Source organism: Schistosoma haematobium, chromosome 3, assembly GCF_000699445.3.
Source record: "Schistosoma haematobium chromosome 3, whole genome shotgun sequence".
Classification (NCBI taxonomy): domain Eukaryota; kingdom Metazoa; phylum Platyhelminthes; class Trematoda; order Strigeidida; family Schistosomatidae; genus Schistosoma; species Schistosoma haematobium.
Genome location: NC_067198.1, coordinates 25771129 through 25793695, shown reverse-complemented (window position 1 = coordinate 25793695; position 22567 = coordinate 25771129). Strand labels below are relative to the sequence as shown.

The 22567-nt window shown below is 38.7% G+C and overlaps 4 protein-coding genes across 6 annotated transcripts in view; 2 read left to right on the top strand and 2 right to left on the bottom strand.

Annotated features, from left to right (window-relative positions):
• The window catches only part of NAA25_1 (N-alpha-acetyltransferase 25, NatB auxiliary subunit), a gene marked incomplete at both ends in the record, with an annotated part of 28818 nt that extends 26436 nt beyond the window's left edge, over positions 1 to 2382 (top strand). The window contains 2 exons of the mRNA XM_051213419.1: positions 1552 to 1872; positions 2186 to 2382. The remainder of the gene's footprint in view (positions 1 to 1551; positions 1873 to 2185) is intronic.
• Positions 2383 to 2812: 430 nt separating this feature from the next.
• EGR1_1 (Early growth response protein 1) lies at positions 2813 to 12729 on the bottom strand. The gene is made up of 2 exons (XM_051219002.1): positions 12025 to 12729; positions 2813 to 6228 (listed from the first exon to the last, which is right to left on the bottom strand). Exons 1-2 carry the CDS (start codon positions 12305 to 12307, stop codon positions 3797 to 3799), a joined length of 2715 nt encoding a protein of 904 aa, XP_051069398.1. The 5' UTR covers positions 12308 to 12729; the 3' UTR covers positions 2813 to 3796.
• A 100-nt stretch (positions 12730 to 12829) lies between these two features.
• MS3_00005359 (uncharacterized protein) lies at positions 12830 to 17064 on the top strand. 3 transcript variants are annotated; one of them, XM_051213417.1, is made up of 3 exons: positions 12830 to 13051; positions 13569 to 13900; positions 15613 to 17064. In XM_051213417.1, the coding sequence occupies exons 1-3, from the start codon at positions 13000 to 13002 to the stop codon at positions 15928 to 15930; spliced, it is 702 nt and encodes a 233-aa protein (XP_051069396.1). In that variant the 5' UTR covers positions 12830 to 12999; the 3' UTR covers positions 15931 to 17064. The 3 variants fall into 3 exon arrangements, with proteins under 3 accessions (XP_051069396.1, XP_051069397.1, XP_051069395.1); XM_051213418.1 differs by lacking the exon at positions 13569 to 13900 and having other exon boundaries at positions 12830 to 12882; positions 12924 to 13051; positions 15613 to 16474; XM_051213416.1 differs by having other exon boundaries at positions 13569 to 17064.
• Positions 17065 to 17264: 200 nt separating this feature from the next.
• MS3_00005358 (uncharacterized protein) lies at positions 17265 to 19610 on the bottom strand. The gene has a single exon (XM_051213415.1). The coding sequence runs from the start codon at positions 19570 to 19572 to the stop codon at positions 18772 to 18774; it is 801 nt and encodes a 266-aa protein (XP_051069394.1). The 5' UTR covers positions 19573 to 19610; the 3' UTR covers positions 17265 to 18771.
• Between the last annotated feature and the right edge of the window lie 2957 nt (positions 19611 to 22567).

Here is a 22567-nt window from a genome sequence, read left to right as displayed (position 1 = left end):
GTCTGGATGATTATTGATTTTGGCATGTTCCTGGCTTTTCGAACACCAAGGTCAAATATAAATATCCTTGGTTTCTGGATCTAAATTAGTCATCGGTGCTTGTCGTATTCTCTGTTCAAGCCCCAAGTCCGTCAGGTTTTTAATCATCATACAAATCGGTTAGGCTGAAACTTCAAGTCATTGAGTTATAGACACACTCTAGGTTAGCCAAATATATCTAGGCCTTTATCCATCAAAACCAACCCAACTAAAATCATAAAAATCTTGACCTATGTTTTCATGGTTTAGCGTAAATGTTTGTACTGTTCATATTTGTATCTGAGTGTTATCGATTCAATGTTTATGCAAAAAAAGACAATCGATAAAGCATATTTCATCTCTGTATTTAATGAATTTCCCAGTTAGTTGGGTGAATGTTTAACAGATTGAATCTTTGGTTCAATGTTAATGTTCTGATAGCTTGATTTCCAGCCTTGTTGGTGTAAACATATGGACAAGTGTACTCAATTTAGTCCTACTATATTAGGTACACAGGTAGCTGTTCAGTCAACAAAATAAATTGTACTTTCTTTTCGAGAAAAAAAACTTAACATTACCATTCAAAGCATTTTTCCACTGATGTGGTTTTGACATCTAGTCAAGAACAATGTAGAACCTGACCAATATACGAACCGGACGTAGTTTAACAGGTAGACTAACATCTCGCCTAGACTAGAGCGAAAGCGTCTACCACTGTCAGACGTCGTATGTATGTCTACCTCCAGATTCAGTCATTTTCAAGTTATCCCTGGATTTTTACGACGGAAGATCGGGCTTTCTAGGTAACTGAAAACTGGATCGATGCGAAAGTGCAAATATGTTCAGTTGAAGTTGTACACCACTAACTGTTTATCCCAATCTCTATATAATAAAAAAGTGAAATTTCATCGCCGAAACCTAGTTTTGTTTATTACATATCTGTTGAGTCAATCGAAGGAATAATGAATGTACTTCTAACAGTGTTTGACACTAGTGATAACGAATTTGTTATAATTCATCAAACTGTCGAGTCGGTAGTTTAATAGCGCATTTAGAAACCCGCCGAAGTGTGAAGAATATCGCGGTTCACATGGTCAAGTTTGTGTCGTAGTAATGAGTTTTTCATCGAAAATCTCGATTTCATTATCCATTCTTTCCAAGACGAATTTTTTGCTGCCAAAATTACGTAAAACTGCAACAAAACAACTAGGTCCTGCATAACAGTAAAACGTTTGTCAAGCTAAAAAACAGTTCAAACAATGAAGTCTAAATATTTAAATTCTATATTATTATTCGTAACCAAAGCTGAATTGAATTAAATCTTGGTTAAAATACCCTTTTGGACATCCTGTATATATGTTAAGTATTTCAATCAAATCGACATTACTCATGCATGTTTGTTTCTTGTTAAGGTTCAATACTGTCTCAACAAGTAAATCCTATTGGTATTTCAAGATGACGTTGACTATTACGTAATAATGTAAGATTAATTTCTTTACCACTGACCTGGTATAATTTCTAATTTATTTCTAGACCCAATGGTACGTATCAAAAATCGATACCTCGTTTGTTTCATTTCGATTCAACCTCAAAATTCCAATTCATTTATACCAGGTTATCCTGGCTGCCAAAAGGAGGATACAGCGGCGATGCGCTTGAGCGAGTCTGATTTATTAGCCATGATAAAACAAAACATCACCCTTACACACGGTTCACTTGGAGTCGGTAAATGTATGTCTCGCTTCAGAGTAATTCACTGGTGTCCTGCTTCCGGTTTATTGATTATACGTTGCCTTCGTAGCATGTCTGTTTACGTCCAAACAGCACTCTCTTTGGTTACTCACTTAGATCTCAGTAAGTCTAAAGAATTATTTTACTTTAAAAAAAAAAAATATATATATATATATATATCAGAAAGGGGTAAATGTTTCATAATATGTCATGTGGCACCAACTCTTTGAATCTTTAGCTTGTAATTATTAAGATACAAAGCATAAGGCATCATACATTACAATGTGCTACGGCGGAAAATATGATAAACCTTAACTAGCATCTGTAATTATTTCCCTCGATGCATAAACTGAATCTGAGAAAAACAAAATCTTATTTAAACTAGTTTATATATAAATAAATAAAACATTGAAATACGCTTTAATTTATTTAACAGATGGACAAAAAAGGAAATCGGTAATCGACATTTATCATACAAGCGGTACAGTCAGAGGCTGTCAAAAATTCCTAGTCATGTTTTACTCTCATAATTTATTCTCAAGACCAGAACAATTATTTCGAACAGCCTTGTCTATTGCCGTTGAACGAAATATGATTTCTCCATATCCACCATACATCAATGAAGAATCCTAATTTTCTATTTATTTAATTAACTACAGAGTATTATGGTAAAAGTCTTATCTGTTACCTATTGATATAAAAATAAAATGTTAAGATTATGTATCAAACGAAATTTAGCTTCACAAAAAAACAGCTTAGACGTAGTTTTATTTTTAAAATATAGACTAACTTGGACGGGATTCAAATAAAATTATAATTGACACTTTAGAAAAGGAAATGCTGGTTGACTACGATGAATAGTAGCACAGTGTGAAATTTAAAGTCTGTCATTAAAAAAAGCCACCATTAGTAAAACCATTTTAGATTATGAGCGGATTCAAATATTAATTAATTCAGTACTTGTATCTCGGTAAACACTGGTTCATATCACTAGACAATAGGTTTTACGTGATGTGTACCATCAACGAGAAGATTTAAGACAAATGACAACAGAATCCAATAATTTGAATCGAATTTTCATTTCGTAAGTACTTTAATTTCCAGAGAAACAGTCAACTATGTAAACTGATCGATACTAAAGCTCTTTTTTACAACGTATCCAATATGTCCTAAATAATCTGAAGATTTATGTTTTTAAAAGGTAACAAAGGGTATACATGATATCAGTTATGTATGTACGCACAAAACTCAATGCATTACCGAATTATAAGATAATACTGTAAAATGATTAAAAGAAAAACTTGTGTTGAAGTGCTTGATATTATATACTGAAATTAAAAAGCATTTGTATTCTCAAAATGAATAATGGTAACAATAAAAAAACATTGACAGGACAATAGGGTGTAAAACGTTAAGTAGGTGTACATATATCAAGAAATACAAGGGGCGCTTCTATAGGAGATAATAAACCAAGTCTTGCTCATGTAAAATACTAGTTTAAATAATATCTGTGGAATTAAGAATGAAAAATAACTTATTGCTATATAGAAACACAATTCGTGAACAATAGAAGTGAGGTCGTTCAAAAAAAGAAACATTTACAAGTTAAAATATGAAATAGTTTTAGATAAGCATGCATAAACACAAACAAAACTAATTGTACAGAAAACTTCGTTGTGAACCAAAAAACCTGACAGGTAGATAAAAACATTGGGTACTTGACTTCATAGAATCAATACGTTAGAGTATATGTTTACCAATAGAAAATTCATCTGAGCATCATTTACAATTGTTTACACATCAAAAGTCAAGTTAAGGAAAAACGGTATTCACTTGTTTCTGCAAAATCAGCATGCAGAAAATATAACGAAATAAATGTGACACAGCCCTACATAGACACTCAAAGTTGTGAACCGAAATCGCAGATTTAGTAAACAACAGAATACATAAACAGCAAGAGAATAGATATTATTGATGAGTGTAGAACAAAGTTACAAGACAGTAAAGAAATCGAAGCTAATGAAGCATAAAAATGAAGCGAATTATCTTACGGATTCGGAGTAATAAAAATACATGTTGGGGTGCCTGTAAGTAAACTGGTAGGAGAAACACCATCAGCTGTAGCTAAAAATTCCGGCTGAAGATTAGCTTGTGCTGGATGGAAGCTGGTAGGGAGATCGGTGCCTGAAACAGTCGTATTAGCGGGTAACTGAGTGGGAGCTACCATAGGAGCGAAAAACGCGCCAGCTTGATTAGCAGTCAGGCCGTCCGGAGAACAGGCTATAGCAGTGAAATAGGGCGAAGTTTGAGAATGGTGAAATCCGGAAGGATATGTTTGAACTGGTTGAGGAAAAAGTGAAGCACGGATAGTGTAACAATTCGGCATGGTCGGTGTTGTGATGCACGTCGATGATATCACATTGTTCATGGAAGTACCATGCACACATTCTGTGCTCATTTCATTTTGATGCTGTGATGGGATGGTAGATAATAACGCAAAGCTTGGGGAGACTGAAGAAACAGATTGGTTCTGTGATACCACTATATTACCTTCAGTTGAAGAATTAGAAATACAGCTCGACAGTGGTGTCGATGATACTGCCAAAAAGTGACCATGAGGTTGTGTAGCAAATGTTCCGGTGGCAAGATTGAAAGTGTTTGCAATCTCAGTGTTAACTTGACTCAAAATAGGAACTGCGGAGAGTGACATAGAAGGCAAAGCTGCAAAGACTAATTGCGAGTGGGGCGATATGACACTGGAACCACCTAAACCTGTAGCACTAGGGAAAGCATGTAAAGTAAGCTGCCCGGGATGAGAATCACAAGTAGCGAGAAGTAATCTTTGTTCTGGGACAGGTTGATTAACACTGATTCCATCGTTAAGTACACTTACTTTTTCCACACTTATAGGATTAGACTGAAAAGTAGAGCTATCTGCCAGATCTATTTTCAGTTTACGAGGATTTTTAGCTGTGTCGTAACATTTTGTCGCTTGTGGGACGCTACGTTTCTCGCCACAGTTTGTCTTAGGATCAGAGGTTGAAGTTGTTGGACTTTTAGTTACATTCAGTTTCAAGTCACAGTTAGGAAGTTTTTGATTACTCTTTTGATGCACTTTTGTATGACGCTTACGTTCATCAGAACGAGCAAAACTGCGACCACATATATCGCAAACGAATGGTCGTTCACCAGTGTGTGTTCTCATGTGTGTAGTTAGATGATCTGAACGAGAAAATTCCCTTTGACATTCAGCACACTTAAAAGGTTTAGCACCAGTGTGAATTCTTGCATGTCTTGTAAGTTCATCGGATCGTGAGAAGCATTTGTTACATGAAGTGCATTTGTGAGGCTTTTCTGATATTCTTTCAGGTATACTAGATGTTATTCCTGCCTGAATTTCTATTTCAGAATGAACTCCATATTCTCCTCTAACTATTCGACTCTTATTACGAGTTGTCGATTTGCGCCTCCTTGAGATACCAGCACCTTTCAGCGTGGATTTAGATAAATACTCATTATCACCAACGTCATCTTCAGTGACAACCGTTGTATCAGGTGCACATTCAGGAGGATTATTTATAACGGATTTATGTGTTGCATTGATTAAACCATCATCAACTGTTACTGTGTCAGTGAAGCACATATGTTCTTGCTTGACTATAGTATCCGCTGTAACAGAAGTCTGTGCGAAACTCCCACCGATGGAAATATTAGCTGCTTCCGCATTACCACTTGCCAATAGGTTAGGAACGGGGGATAGAAATGAAAAAGTACCTGTCGGATTAGCTAGACCAGTTAACACTCCAGGCGTATAAAAACCTCCGGGACCAGGAGATGCAAGAAGTGGCAAGAAAGCAGTGTTGGGAGTTGTAGGTGTTAGAAGACCACTGCTGTTCTCAGCAGTCAACAATGTGGTTAGTGTTAGCCCGTTTCCAAGAACAAGTGGGGCTGGTATGTAAGGAGGCTGATTCCTAGTTGAAAAAGCTATTCCGGAAACAGGATTAGTGTCTGCCGAAACAGACAAACAAGGATTTTGTGTACGGCCAACATTACTAAGGATAACAGCGCTAGATATCGTCGGTAGACTGGCGGTTGTAGTAGTAGATCTATTTGTCAGGTAATTCGACTGTGAAACAGCCGTCTGATCAACAGTGATGCAGGTGTTTTCAAGATTTGATAATGCACTAGTTAAGAGTGGCAAATCATTCAGTCCAACTGTAGCATTATTATCAGCTTTAGTAATAACTGATTGGAAAGACGCTGCAGTATTATCACCTGATTCCAATTTCAATGAAACAGGCACAGAACCAGTTTTTGCTGTAGTACTGTCAGGAGAAAGATGGTTTAAATATAACACAGACGACCCAGTTGATGTGTTAACTTCTGATTGCTGATTTAATCCAAATTGGGGTATAAATAAGTTTTCTGTTTGTAAAATCTCAGGATTTGCATGTGGAACACCAGGTTTCTCAGTATTATCTGTTTTTAAAAATAAAAAGCTGGTGTTTATTTACCATTCACATATCCTCACAAAATAAATCTCTTAGAAATTTAACAATCTATACCAAAAACCTGCAATGATAAAGAAGGCTTATTACTTGTACCATCCAGGACAAACAATTTAAAGAATTACAACGCAGTAGTTACTACCTCTCAAAATATTACAAGAAATGCCAGTGCGGAAAATCACTTTTTTACGAACTTCATTAAAAATTTTAGCACTACCGCACCGGCAACTTGTTAGATTTTGACTTACACTTCTCTCAAACCAACCTCATCATTTTCACACCTTCGAAAGTAAAGGGATTCATGAGTGCATATCGCTATTAAAGTACCCAAGACCCTTTACATGTACTTCCGATCACAGCTGCTGCAGAACAGAAACTGTGATGGATTGGGAATGAAGTTAGCACTGAAAACACATCAACGCATGGATTTCTGGTGCTGAAGGTAATCTCTAGGGAGTAAAAAGATAATGGTTCCAGAAACTATTCACAAAAAAGTTACGCGTAACCAATCTTAAGCAGTTATCTCACAGGCTCTATGGTCATGCTTCTAAGCAATATTATCACCAAACTGGTCTCCATTTACATTCCTGAAAAAGTATCTTTCCGAGATGTGGATGATTGGGAAGTACTGACCATTAGTACAACTCTAACAGCACATAATCTTATATTGTTCATGGAAAGATCTCATGTTTTTGCACGTTTATAGATTCTTGTCAACTTGGTCCCATACCAGCTAACATTCAATATCGGGATGATAGATAATTAAGTATATTTAACACACAGTTCAACCACCTCAGCCTGTGTGGGTTTACAGGCTCATTGATGGACCTGTCCTTTTTTCCCAATACCTTCCACATAAACCCAAGACTACTCACTTGGTATTTCTCAACGTGAAAACGAGCTCTGAATGCACATACGGTCAAGTACGTGGAACCTATATGTGTCTTCTACTTTAAATGATCATGGTTAGCAGCCATATATTAATACGGAGGAAACTGATGAGCAAAATACTCACTCTTTTATTGACGGACAGAAATTCCACTTGTGGTGCAGGTGTGAAAGCTGGTGAGTTCACTGTATTCGTACCAAAAATTTTTCAAGCACTAACCTACCAGGGCTGACCAGATTTTCATCTTGTTAGTGTTTTTATCAAATTATGTCATATGCGTATTCTAAGTCAATAAGTGAATCTAGTAGACAAATACTCGAAAAGTCAAAAAAAGAGTTACCTCTTAAAGAATGTCTGTCACGATTAAATAAAAGTGAGGAAAGTTGGTAACTCTGATGAACGTAACGTACCCGAAATACACTTGGGTGAATCGTGTAGTATATCAATCCTATAATTGCTAGTGTATTAACTGTAGGGATAAGGAGCGATAATGCCTAACCTGATAGACATAAATACATCATATTGACATCAACCATAGTATATGCTGCAGTTATACAAGACCTTAAACCAAATTAAAAGTTTAGAAAGACCCATGTATTTCGAAAGCTTCTATTAAATTGCTAAGTAGTCTGAAACTTATCTTGCCACGTTTAAAGTATGATGAGTGAAAGAACACAAATACAGACTGACAAAGGACTTACATGCTAGGAGAAGTGGTGCCAAAAGGAAGCAATAGAGAATAGACAGTGGTGGCATCTAATATTAAACACATTTATTTCTCTCCCTCCAAGTTTAAAGTGTTGTTCCAAGAATGATCTGAATTAAGATATAGCCGAGCGTGTTGACTAATTCACCTATCTTGACAGTTTTATTAGTCCTTAAAGATTGGTGCACGATGGGATATTGACTAAGATTAAGAAACCTCACTTGGTTTTCGCGAATTTGAGCGCATTGCTTAGTGAGTGAGTTACCTATTAGTCTACTAAGGGTCATTTATATGATGGTCAGTCAGCTACAACGTAGGACCAGGCATATATATGCACCGGTCCAAGTCGCCACAAGTTATTAGCACAACAAGATTAACATCGAATTCATACAAGTAGTTAATTCAATGGTGGTAGTATATAAAAGAAAGATTGGATATAAGGACATAGTACAGGAAGAAAGAATTAGTTCGTAGAAAGAAAAATATGAAGCGATTTTAATCTCTTAGTTTAAGGGGAGACAGAGAGTGCATACACCTACACAATTGTGATCGATTCTGAGCCATGTCACCAAGAGTCTCCAACCATTGGTTACGATAGCCTCGCGGACCACAACCAAGTAGTCTGCACTCACCAACATGGCTCAGACATGAAGTCAGTGATGTTATGGACCGATACTACGTTTAGGTTTGGCCGCCCCTAACTTTCTTCCAACTGTATCCAACACTAGTTAGCATTGCGTGTCGTGGTAATGTGTTCAGGGGGGAGAAACGCATCCCAAACATCCTGGTATTGTTGCTGAGTGCTACCAAAAAACTGTATTTCATCAGCCTTTTCACCAAACAGAACTATGTCTTCTGCTTATCCTAAGTCGATAAATGGACCTCCTAGAAGATCGATTCCCGAAGATTCGGTCGACGAGAACGCTATTTCGGGCAGTAGCTCTATGGTGAAATTAAGTAAAGATGGTGACAGTGGATAGCCTTACCCGACACCACTTGGGGTTGAAAAATCAGATGACAGTTCGCCATAAGCTCTGACTCGACTGGTAGTGTTCGAGTAAGGAGCCCTCACAAGGTTTATGTACTTCTGAGGTACATCTTTCAATGACAGACACTGTCACAGAACCTCTCGGTCAACAGTCAAATTCTGCTTTTAAGTCAAGAAAAACAACCATTATCGACGCCGATAAGCATGCCAGTGTTCTAGAACCTGACTAGTGGTGAATGTGTGATCGGTGCAGCCACAATCAGGTTTGAAGCCAGCCTGATTTTCACGTGTTTGCAGCTCACGAGTCATAGTTAAGCGCCCGATAATTAATGAGGCTAGTATTTTAGGTGTTATGTTAGTAAAACTAATCCTTCTATGGTTATCACATGATTCTGACCCCTTCTTACACATTGGGACAATCAGGGATTGTGACCAGTCAGATGGGATTAAGCCCAACTCCCAGATTTTAGCCAAAATGCTAGTCAACTTAATCGCTGAAACTGGACAACCATTCTTAAAGATCTCTTGAGCCAATCCATTTGGACTAGCTGCTCTTCCTCATTTCAGACTAGCTATAGCCTTTTGAACTTTAGCTAAAGTCGGGGGACCTATTCAATGCTCCATTCACGCTGTCTGGGAATGGTGGGTAGTTGTAGAGTTGCTGAAGGCCAGTTGAACTGTTCTCTAAAGTGTTCCGTCCATTGTTGTAAACGTCTGGGCTGAGAGTAGACAAGAGTGTCGTCTTTTTCCGAGATCGTCTGACTTGCACTTAACTTATTAATTCCAGTTTCTTTTGTTAGTCCGAAGAGATGTCTTGTGTTACCTACAGCCTGGTCCTACGTTGTAGCTGACTGACTGACTGACCTACAGCCGCTGCCTTTTCAATCCCCTTTGCTTTCGCTGCCCAATTTATAGAGTAGTTTTCGTCTTATTTTATGGCTACGAAACGTGGCCTCGATAAGTCGATTGATGAAACTATCAATCTTTATAAAGTGAGATGGTGGAGGTGTGTTACATACCCTCAAAGGCCGTCCAAAGCGACATGCAATGACGGCTGGGAAAAAGCTAGGGACGCCCAAACCAAGGCACCAATTGTTTATGAAATCACTGACTGAAACGGAGTCGTATTGGTAGGTGCTGATTAAATGATTGAAATCTAAGTGATAAGTTGCTGAAGCTCTTAGGCCACTTGTTTCAGGATCCGTTGCAGTGTAGCAGATACACTCTCAGTATTCCTCTCAACATACCTTGTCTTCATTCCTTTTTTAACGAACAATATATGTTCAATATTTGATTCTTCTCAATATTACTATGAACTTTTCATTATCCATCTTATTAATTTTATTTAGTTGTGTTAATTTGGTATAGCAACTTGGTCTAGTGCGAATTTACTCCAAGCTTTACGTTGATTATGACTGGCCAGAGGTGTAAAAGCATGTTTATGACTTTTTCTGATATTAGTTAGTAAAGATGTGATCTATTCATTTTCCTTATACTTGTTATTGGAAATTACTTCAGCAGAGATTCAACAAATGACTACCACAAATCTTTTCAGGGATATAATAAAGTTTAGTTGGAATTTCTTAATCCAACACTTTGGACGATTATAAAAGGCCTTTCAAAGATCTTATTGTTTTGTTCAATCACTTGAATTTATATCAGCTTTAGTCAGTCAATCGTCATCAACGTAGTATTAGTTTAAATCTTCATACTATATTAGTATGATGATGGAACTAAAAAGCTACATATTAAGAGAGATTAAATAATGTGGCAGTATTGACGATGAAAAAGAGTAAGCATTGAGAATATAGTTCGAAAGGAAATAGTGGGAGTAAATGTGAAGGAATACTGGATTTCATGATCGAGAGGAAGATTAAGAGTAAATGCATCTACGCCATTGTAAACAATTATGATCAATGTCACTAAAAGTCTCCAGACATTGATTAGGGCTATCTCACGGACCCCAACTAGGTAGTGTGCAAAACTATCATACATTCCAATAGTTAATGAATTAATGGACTGTCATCACTTCATGATTTGAAGACAAGTGAACCTCTTGATTTCCCCCCTATAGAGGAAGAACATGTTATTTCTAAGAATATATCTACGATGAGATTAAATAGAAAGAGAGATAGTGAACAGTCGTGAAAAACACCACTCGATGTTGACCATTTCAACAATAATTTGCCGTTAACACTGATAACCAATGGTGATCGAGTAGGGTCTTCACAAGGTTGATACACTGTTCCATATTTTAATTACAATCAGTCATAAAATCTCTTCGTTAACAGTAGAAAGCCAATTTGATGTCACGGAATAAAACTATGGTTGGGCGTCGGTAAGTATCCTTGTGCTTAAAACCTGGTGAAGAGTGAACATCTAGTAATTACATTCACATCCATGTCAGAAGCTTCCCAGTTAAATAACTTTGCCCTTACCAAGTACTAGATAAGAATTTGATAATTATAGAATACAGAAGTTTCAACACTACTACGTTTAGTTGCCAAACTCGGTCAACCTAGCGGCTAAAAGTGGACTTCCACCATAAAAGACCTCTGGGGTTAGTCCACCAGGACCCACTCAACTTCCTCGCTTTAAGTTACCTAAACTTCCCGAAGGTCACAGTATCCTGTAACTTATTCTTTTACCCCGTCTAAGCTACAGTCATTATACATATAGGTAAAAACAAGGAAGGAATGGCTCGTGACCTTGTCACTCTTAACTCCTATTGTAACATAGAGACGGACTGCATACAAGCAACTTTCGGAAACGATCCTGCCGAGAGGTGCTTTTTCTGATTTCAAATTCGCTGTTGTGCTCGCACCGGAACAAATTCACTAACACGTCCTCAGATATACAAAAGGTATATGAGTTTGGCTCAACTTACTGGTCAGATGAGGTCAAGTAAGTGACCACACTAGGATTGTTCGTGTGTTTGAGACACGATTATTGACATCCACGCTTAACTGGGGTTCAACAATACCTTGAAAAACAAAAGTCCCATGGACCAGTTAATTCATGTCACTAAGCACAAAATGGGAAGAAGTTCGGACAAATAACATATAATAAAGCAGCTGAAATAGTTTGTGTGATAACGAAACTTAGTAGACAGACAAGTTAGCTAGGATCATATTTAAACTACAGAAAGTTATAATACGGCCAGGAAAACGTTTAGAACACTCACCGGTTGCATTAGGATGTTCGCATTCTACTGCTACTGAAGAATGGTGGTCATTTGGAAGTGAGTTGAGGACAGGTATACGTTTGTGAAAATCATCGGCGAAAAACAATCCCCCTGAACTTGAAGTCTTAGATATTGCAGTTGGAGTATTTAGAACTTCATTTGCATCAATAAGAAAAAACTTTGTGGCGTCAGATGCTGTTTTGGGAGTTTCACCTGAATGAAATGAATCGAAAGACACGTGATAATCGTCTAATGACTGTGCTCCAGAGATTTCATTGGCCATATTCCCAGGAAGTATCTGATTTATAATTTCCAGATATGTAAACAACGAACGTCGGATTTCCGTTCACTTCATCTGGTAGGGAGAATTCGTGAAGCACATAACATCCATCAATCGTGAAATAAGGAGAATTAGAGATCCGAACTTTTTGCGAAGAAACTCAGATAATATTAACCCTGAAAACTACTTTGGCAAGATATAGTCACGCAGATTGTGCCTAGATTTGATTGAAAAGAACAGGTCACTTGAAATTTTTACTGCAATGTAACTAGGGTCTAGCAAGAAATAAGGCCATTCCAATGGATCTTCTGCCTCTTTGTGAGTAATCAATAACACGTCAGTTGATGAACCATGATGATAAACAGTGTTGGAAGCCAAACATATAAATTAGGGAGAAATATTTTCTTAACGATCAGTAGGCAAACGAAACCGGGAGTACCCTCCAAGGTCACACGATCGAACCAATTAGAACGCGAAAACAAGGTTTTTCTTTTCAAGGTCAAAAACGACGGAAATAAGCGCTTCGTTTAATTATGCATATGGAGCTGCTTGTTGAAATGCATAGCAATCTTAGTGCGGTATGTTAAATTTTTTGTAAATGCTACAAATCCCAATACAGTATCAACGATTTCCTAAAATTTTCAAAACTTAATCTTCATCAGGCTCACTTTAATGAGCGATGTGCTAAACAGTGTATGAAGGTTGGAAATATCGACGGAGCGATCTATTACTATAAAAAGTCTATTGGTAAGCAACTAATGTTCTTTCGGCACTCGATCTAATGTCAGTTTTCACTTATATATGTGCCCAATATTTATGCTTTTAACTTTGCTGGCATTCGAACGTATGTATATGTACATATCTCTATGAACCAAAGTGATTATATAAATCGTAGTTATCACTGTCTCGTTTCTGCATATGTTCGTATTTTTTTATGGTGCTTTAAGAATTCTAGATTGTCCACTGATGTTTTTTTAGTTTTTATACTGATAAGTATAGTCACTTTCTTTTCGACACTCATCTTGTTACGATTCTGTGATTATGCTTTTGCCAAACGTGTGGCAAATTCTATCGCTTCCTATTCACACTAGTTACGATGCTGTTTATGTTTATCTGCTCAGTGCAAATGCAATCTGGGTCTATAAATAAAACCACTAATCCTAGGAATTATCCCAACTTGAACTGCTCTTGTGTAGTACAGTGCTATTTTCTCCTTAGTCTGTATTAAGCCTATAACTATCAAACTTTCTATTACTTTCTAAAGCCTTCATGGAGCTAACCCGAGACGAGGTTGAAGAGGGCGATCATGATTATGTAATTATTGATTTACAGTTATCATCACTGAAGCTGAGCTTAAGTGAGGCGGTATCAAGGAAGACAGAAATAATATCTGGTGACCAGAACGTTTCTTTGAAGACAATTCCTGCTGACCATTCACCTTATAACAGAAAATCAGCTGACTCTCCGTCATACTTACCTTTATCCTCAAATCAAACCTCCAATAAAAAGGAACAAGGAGCTGCTGTTAAACTTCCTAAAACTGAATTTCAAACACGTGAAGAATTAGTTACCTGTATCGAAGAACTTCGAAAACTTGTGAGTTTTTTTTTAGGGAAAAACAAATGATATTTATCCAACTTAATCACTTGTTCAGAAAAGTTTCCTAAACTCGTAATCTCATCTCTCCTCACGCAGCGAAAACTGCATATCCTAAGTCAAACTTTTGTCAGAAACAAGCAAGACAATTACTGCGTTTTCGACTTCATACCTTTAATTCATCAAGGGTCACTTATCTAATTTTTCAGTTTTTGTGAAAATGAAAATGTGATGCCTCTCTATTGTTTAAGATTACAATAAATTGTGAATAGCAACGAACATAAACTTGTTTCTCAGCTTCTGTTCTGTTTGTCTGTCACTCTACCTAATTTAATAAGAGGGTTATGGTAAACCATATTTTCATTGTAATCTATCTGGCGTCTCATCTTGTCACGGTCGTTAACTCCTGGATAGATTAACTAATCCATGAATAAACGTGTATAGGGTATTTGGATACTATTAGATCTTCGGGATTATTTTTACCCATACTCCTGAGTAGTTTTCAAAACTTACAGCTAGAAATTTCTTCGAACCCGACTATATAGTGAAAATTTTGTGTTTGTATATATAAATCAACTATGTTGTATAGGGTATATTAATTCATAATTAACCTAAAAGGTTCGATTCGACGTGAAGATAGCAGTAGTTTTGATTAGAAACTCCTAACAGAAATTTCAGAATATTTTATGGAGTTCTGGCGAATAAGTATTTGTTGAGACACTCATCCTAATGAGTTTTGAGCAGGATGGTGAATATAGATAGGCTGAAGAAAAGTGGTTACAACTGTTTTGAGCAATAATCTGAGAGAAATATAAATTCATTTAGATAAATAATTGACATTTTATCTATTCATTAATGGAATTGGTCTTGTTTCACCAATTCCTATCACTGTAATCCAGTTGTTACTTTCACTCGAATTCTTCTCTTGTGTGTACTAATTTAAGGTAAGACCACTTTACTGATACTTTTTTCCATTCCCCCCATGTTTATCTCTTTATCCAGCTATTTAACTCCATCCTTCGTTTTTAGACCTCACTTCACCGGCTTAATTTAGATATTAAGGTGCAGATTACGCTATTAGTCTCCAAAAAAACAGTTATTTGTTGATAATACTCATTTTCCCACGTACAGGTTACATACTTGTCTTTAAGCCACTTATGTGAACAGCTCATATAATTTCACAGCTGCTTGAACCTAAGTTAATGGAGGAGAGGGAAAGTAGCCTAGCAGTTGAAGTGCTCGACTTTCAAACATTAGGTCACAGGTTCCTACTCATCTAGACTTACTTCTGTTCAGTCACTTAGGTAGAATTACTAACCCTTACACATAAAATGTAGCTCAAAGCTGAAAATCCAATCCCGTACTTAAATAGTGTATCAAGTAGTCAGTCATCAACAAATATTGCATCACTTTAATAATTATTCTGAATAAACATCTTCCTGGTTCCCAGCTATCAAATGGGATATCAGTACTTTGTTCTTACCGTAGGAGCCAAGTGTTTATGTAGAATTTACTGTATTTTGCATAATTAAATCTATTTTTAATACCAGAGATTTTTGGAAATTTTCAAATTTTATAGTGTACGTCACGAACTGACTTTAGTCTGAAGTCATTTTGTAATGTAAGCTATAAAGTTCAATCGACTTTGGCTTCCAATCAATCAGTGTGTTTTAAGGTGTGATGATCTTATTTTCTCCTACTGAACTTTTAAGGTGGACATGTTGGCATCCCAGCTCAATCGAGTTCGTCAAATGCTTTCAGAAGAACGTGAACGTCGTCTTGCTATAGAAGCGGAACTGATATCTTCAGGTGGTTTTAATTATCAATCCAATGAATCCTTCACCTACCACAACTACGATGATGACGATGGTTTTGATGAAAACAGACCATGTGTTTTTACAGACCTCACGAAACTTACATGCTTAAACTTTAATACAGCTGCGCTAGATTTATCTAATGACGATTCAACTTTACGTGAACCACATCAAGCGTCAAACTCCAATGTGTCAGACTCATTAGAGCCGAAATAATTATATTGTAATTATTGTGCATCATGCTGCTATCTTTTTTGCACAGAACATCATTTCCGCTACGACAGCTCCCCCGGTGTTCCACTCAATATGAAGAAGAACCAGTCGTTTCACAGCTGATTTCCTATAATTATACTTACGGGCTAGCAATTTAACATGGATCATTTATCGAATGATGGATTTTTGTTATCAATGAACACTAATGTGTTTCATTCAAACCACTATGTATGCATTTTCTGCCTTATTTGTTCTTTTCTTTTCTACATATTTTTTGGATAGTATACAGTATGACGACGACTACAAATCTTTTTTATTCTACTTCCTTTAATATTCAGATGAACTGTATGATGTCTTTCAAGCAGAGAGTAATAATTCATCCATTCCTTTGTTTTCAACTGTTTCCATTAACGAAAATCGATCTGTCTTTCAAAAAGTATACTAGTAATGACTTTCATTATTCTCAACCTAAAATACTGATAAAGCTTCACATTATTTTTTACATAAATTGATTTCGCAAAAATATCCTACGTTTCATTCTGTCAAAGACTTCTAATAACTGATTTATCCACCCTAAAATTGCCATACGGTTACAATGTAAACAGATACTATATACGAACTTTTTTCATTAATTAAAGCGGTAAATCCTCCCTTTATCCGTATAGAATAATCTTAATTTATATCGTGCTATCGTAGTTAGAAGAAATTGACCTATGGTAACTGCTCCAGTTTGGTTGAACGAGTTATCACATCCAAAAATCTGAAGACAGGGTGTTAATGTGTCGTAGTTCAAATTGTTATATGCAGTCCAAGTTAGGTAAAATGTTTATGACGGACACTGAAGTGAAGACAATTTTGACAGTAGTAATAGCGATAGGACAGTAGCCAAAAAGGTAAAGCCGATATGTTAAGATTATGAAGTGTTATGAATTATGGGTGAAACTATAATTTATGGACGACCTTTGAGCGACGCTAGACTGACCTTGAGAGCGTCCACCTAATAACCAGGACAAATGAGGGTTATAAACCTATGTGAAGAATTAGAATTATGATTTACAGTTGATGATTCAGGTTAGAAATTAGATTTATGGTTTTCATCGCAAACTGACATCAGTTATAATGCCGAAACTCTATTTAGCCAAATGGATGAGTGAATTTCACGCCAAAATCCGAGACGTTATCTTATACGTGGTTGGTTCTTCCATAAATTATAGTCTCGCCGAACTATGATTTATAGGAAAGGAAGAGCCAAAAAATGGAGATAAGAAAGGTTGTAGTAGAAAATGTTTTAGACATATCAAAGAAACAAGTACAGAATGTAAGGGAAACCATCACCGCAATAAATGGCCCTGACCTCAGCCTTATGACCGTTTGTTTTAGAATTGATGCTGTCGGCATCTAACCTTTCAGAAATTGATCCACCAGCAGACCCTATTATTGACTTGAAATATACAGATGATATAATCTTGTTTGCTGAAGCTGACCAAGTGCAGCTCTCTGATCGCCTTGAGCTGCACTGTAAGTATATTTGGGTTGCAAACGGTGCTTCAGAAGTGACTTGCATCAACGCCCGAAGTAATGACAGAAAGTCGATCACTACTCAACTTGTAAGTTCTATCATCCTTGGTGGATTCATATCTCATGAGATCTTGGGATGGATTCGGAAATCCCGATGAGTCTTTACCAACTTACATCACTTGTGGTGTAGGCGAGATGTCCATGTATCAACCAAAGGACAAGTTTCCCATATAGCAGTTCGTTGTTCTATTATATGAATGCGAAACACAGTCGTTAGAAGAGACGATATGCGTAGGTTACTAAAATTTGATCAGATATCTTTGAAGCATTGTTCGTGTATTTTAGGACCAACAAGTGAGCAACGTTGAAGTTAGATGCAGGGTATTGGGTAAAAATGGCAAGTCAGTTGACGATGTAGTAAGTATGCATTGCGTATGCTCAACCACTGTCTACCTCGATGTGCGATGAAGGCTGGTGTAGGAGTACGTTAGAAAGCTAAGGATGGTCAAACCAAAACGTGGCATCAGCCCATTGGTTGTTGAAAAGTATTATTAGAGATGCAGGACCTTTAGGCGTGGTCTGGGAGATAAACTCTATTAGTTCCCTGAGACTTTGAGTGACATTGGTCATAAACATTAACAGTGGCATAAATACATTGATTTTCCGTCGTTCCTTAGATCCTGAGTTTGAAAACTATCTCATACTTTTTGTACGTAAATCGATTACCTCCTCAAGTCATATTGCCAGTGCCTAATATGTTCTATTACCGCTGCTATTACTATCACTCTGGCTTTTGTTTTGATAATTTTGTCTCATTGTGCATATACGGTAGGCCAACTTGAACTGAAGAAGGTATGGTAACAGGTCCTACTTTAGTTATGATTGACTGAGAAAATAGAGATTAAGCGTACATCCAGCCAATCCGTGACCTTATTATTTCCCGGATGCATGTGTTCCTTACCGCGCATACTCCCGCCATGGAACTTATATAGCTGAGAAAAACACAAATTTCATGCAGTGGTATTGCGATCCTCCTATTATCAAACCGTACATGTAGACTAAGTAATAATGGTGCAACAATCGTATTTATTTATTTATTTATTTGGACACATGAATATTGGTACAAGAGAGCGCCAATATATATGCGCCACACAAAACAATGAAAATTCGAGAGGAATACAAAGAAAGAAAAAAAAAGCTAAGGAGCGCAACAAAAAAAGAGAGAACAATAACGAAGAGATTGGTGTAAGGTAATGTGCTAGTAATCAGGGAACGCAAAGGTACAATCGGAAGAAATCTTTCAGGTAAGGGAGACACAACCACTTTTTATGAAGAAAGTAAAAGAAGGTTACAGCAGGATCGCCACTGGCTTCTATTCTGAGCCATATCTGATAACGTCTCTAGCCACTGTGTAGCACCATCTCTCAGACCCCAACCAGGGAGTCGTGAAGAACCAACACAAGCCAGTCCTTTGCAGCTTTCTTTCATGCCACGACACCATGTCATACACTGACCACCTCTCCGCTTCTTCCAACCAGTCCCAGAGTCGGCAAATAATGCACGACGTGGAATCCTCTGGGACGACATTCGGAGAACATGTCCAAGCCACCGAAGTCGGTGTTTCAAGATGGTGACACCAATTGAATTATCATCTCTGTGCCCGAACACACGATGCCGAACCTCTGCATTACTGACATGTTGTTGCCACTGAATGTCAGCAATCCTTCGGAGACAGCGATGATCGAACACAGAGAGTCGTCTAACGTCCTCAACTCGGAGAGGCCCGGTTTCACAAGCATAGAGCAAAACTGCTCTCACCAACGCGTTGTAGATCCCACCTTTTACGGCCAGACTAACATCACGAAGGCGCCATAGATGGCCCAGACTGGCATAAGCCGCTCTGGCTTTCACTATACGTGCATTGATCTCATCACTCACACCCCCACCAGCACTTATGCAGCTACCCAGATACACGAACTTCTCGACTACGCCTATCTGCTCACCATCCAGGGTGAGTACAGGATTGGAATCCTGCCAGTCTTGTAGGAGTACTTTGCACTTCGAAGGTGCAAAGCACATACCATACCTACGGACACTGATTGCCAACTGATTAAGTGCGGATTGCATGCCTTGGCATTATCGCACAGTAAGACAATATCGTCCGCATACTCAAGGTCGAGAAGTCTTTCTCCAGGCAACAGATCCACACCACCATTACTTACATTCATCAGAGCTGTTTCCAGAATGTCATCGATGGCAAAGTTGAAGAGGAATGGTGAGATTGGGCAACCCTGCCTAACCCCACTACTCGAATGGAACAATGGAGAAAGGTGGTTGTATGCCCTCACTCTGCCTGAGGTGTTTTTATATAGGGCTTTTAGGATGTTAATAAACTTCTCAGGCACACCCTTCTTCAATAGACAATCCCAGAGAACAGTCCTGTCCAACGAATCGAAGGCAGCCCTGATGTCAAGAAACACTACGATTGTTGGCCTTTGATAAGTATGGCGGTGTTCTAACATTTGGCGGAGGGTGAAGATATGATCAATACATCCTCGACCAGAACGAAACCCAGCCTGCTCCTCGCGAGTCAATCTTTCTCGGGTTTTGAACAACCTACGAAGTATGACGGAAGCCAATAGCTTGGACGCAATCGGAAGTAGACTTATCCCCCGATAGTTGTTACAGGAACGACGTGAACCCTTTTTTAAAGATAGGGACAACTATCGACTCATTCCATGACGTTGGCACACTCTCTAGTTCCCAAACCTTTGTAAACAACGTCGTCAATTCCTTAGTCAAAAAGTCACCACCATCTTTAAAAAGAGCCGGAGGTAAGTCATCTGGACCAGGTGATTTGTAACGCTTCAAGAGTTGGAGTTCCTTGCGGACTTCCGCCTCGTTTGGTGGATCAGTCGTCACCGGCCATGGAGGGCAGGACAGTCTGACCGATGTTGCCGCAGCAGCAGGCCAGTTGAACTGCCCTTCGAAGAATTCTGCCCACCGTCCAAGACGTCGATGGATGTTAGTGATTGGCATCCCATCATCCTCGCAGATTGTTTCACTCACACCAGACTTCTTGCTGCCAGTGGCTCGGATGAGCTGGAAGAGCTTCCGGTAGTTACCAGATGCAGCTGCTGCTTCCAGCTCATTAGCACGCTTCGACCACCAGGCTTCTCGGTCCTTACGCAAGCTTTGCCCAATTTCCTTACATAACATCCTTCGTTTATGGTCAAACTCACGGTCACCCGGAGTAGACCGACGGGCTTCAATGAGTTGTAAGGAACCAGAAGAAACCCAGTGCTTAAGAGCGGGACGTTTCGCAAACCCACAACTGACTGCACCCGCCATTTTCATGGCGTCATGCAATTGCGACCAATGCTCATCTATACTTTTCGGTGGAGTGGTAGCTAGCCTAGAGGCTAGCTCGGTTCGATACTTATTTGCAACAGAAGTTGCAACCAGCTTGCTAACACCAATCCGTTGGTGGCGGTCACTTCGTTGGCCACTGAAAAGTAAGGTAAGATTGGTACACACCAGAGCATGATCACAGTCCAGATAGGTACTCCAAAAGGAGCGGCAGTCTTTTACACAACCACGCCAGCGGTAGCTGATCGCGATGTGATCAATCTGAGTCCAGGCTTGGGATGCAGAGGGAGGACGCCAGGTGGCACATCGGCGATGACTGTGCCGAAAGTTAGTGCTAGCCAGAAACAGGTTGTGGTCTGTGCACAGTTGCAGTAGACGGTCCCCGTTATCTGACCTGCGACCAACAAGTCCCCATCGGCCACCTAAACGACTCTCTTCTGTGCCTAGACGCCCGACCTGAGCATTCAAGTCTCCGGCTAGTACTACAATATCTGTCGAACGCACTTTCTGGAGAAGAACAGATAACTGATGGTAAAACTCATCCTTGATTGCATCCGGGCTGCAATCTGTCGGGGCATAGGCGGAGATGACGAAAAGACATCGTTTCTCACGCCGATTTCTTCTCACTTTGATGGAACTTTTTAATCTAACAGCACATAACCGACTGTTAATGGGGATCCAATCGACTAGTGCTGCCTCAGATCTAGCGCTTAGTGCGACACCAACGCCTGCAAGACCAGACGAAGATGCCACAGGGTCCCCGGATAAGCGCACGTAAGACAAGCTTTTTGAAGTGACAGATGTAGAGCGAATTTGTAGTACTTCGCTAGAGTCTTGAATACGGGTCTCGGATAGACAACAAACATCAATATTAAGACTTTCCAAAGACATAGCCAGCCCTATCTGTTGACCAACCTGCATAAATGTGCGAACGTTGAAGGCAGCCAGTTTGAATGGCGCACGTTGTTTCAGAAAAACTGCTTCAGTACTCATATTCGATGGTAACATACAATTTTCAACCGGACAGTGACTCGAGAACGTTTAGATACAGTCGGATTTCCACCAAAGACGAGCCGCTGTATAAGTATAAAAGAGGGTGAATAATGTGGGAAATAATAATAATAATAATAATAACGACAATAATAGTAATAATAATAGTATTAATAATGACAATAATAGTAATGATAATTATTTGAATCGACTGATTGTTTTTCGGAGCGATAAAAGTAGTTGCCAAAGAAATAGAGTTCATCGTTTGTGTGTGGGCTGTGATACTGCCCGGATGCCCAAACCGAAGCAGGTGGTTTTCTTAGGGGGCCACTCCCCGAGCCTTTGACCTAAAGGACTAACCCACAAGGCAGTGGAGCATCTTAAGGAGATGCAATCCCATGGTAGCCGGTGACCAAAGATTGGTTCATACGCCATTTGTTCCCGCAGGATACTGGAGCCCATGTGCACCATTGGTTTGTGATCCGGTTAAAGCGCCGGACATTCGCTTTTCGTCCTCTCATTTTCGTAAACAACACCCCCGCCACGAGAAGGCAATGAGTAGGACTTCCCTGACAGAGGCTGTATACGCGCGGCCGTGTGAGAGTATTTCGAGAGGGAGAGCGGACTCACCCCACTCTCGGCCGTACCAGGGCATTCGGGGGCAATCGTATGATGCTTAGAAAACTTTATATGACTTCTACTCTCTGTGCTCATATTTAACGGTCTCATGGTCAGATGTAGAGTTATATCTTCTTACAGAAAT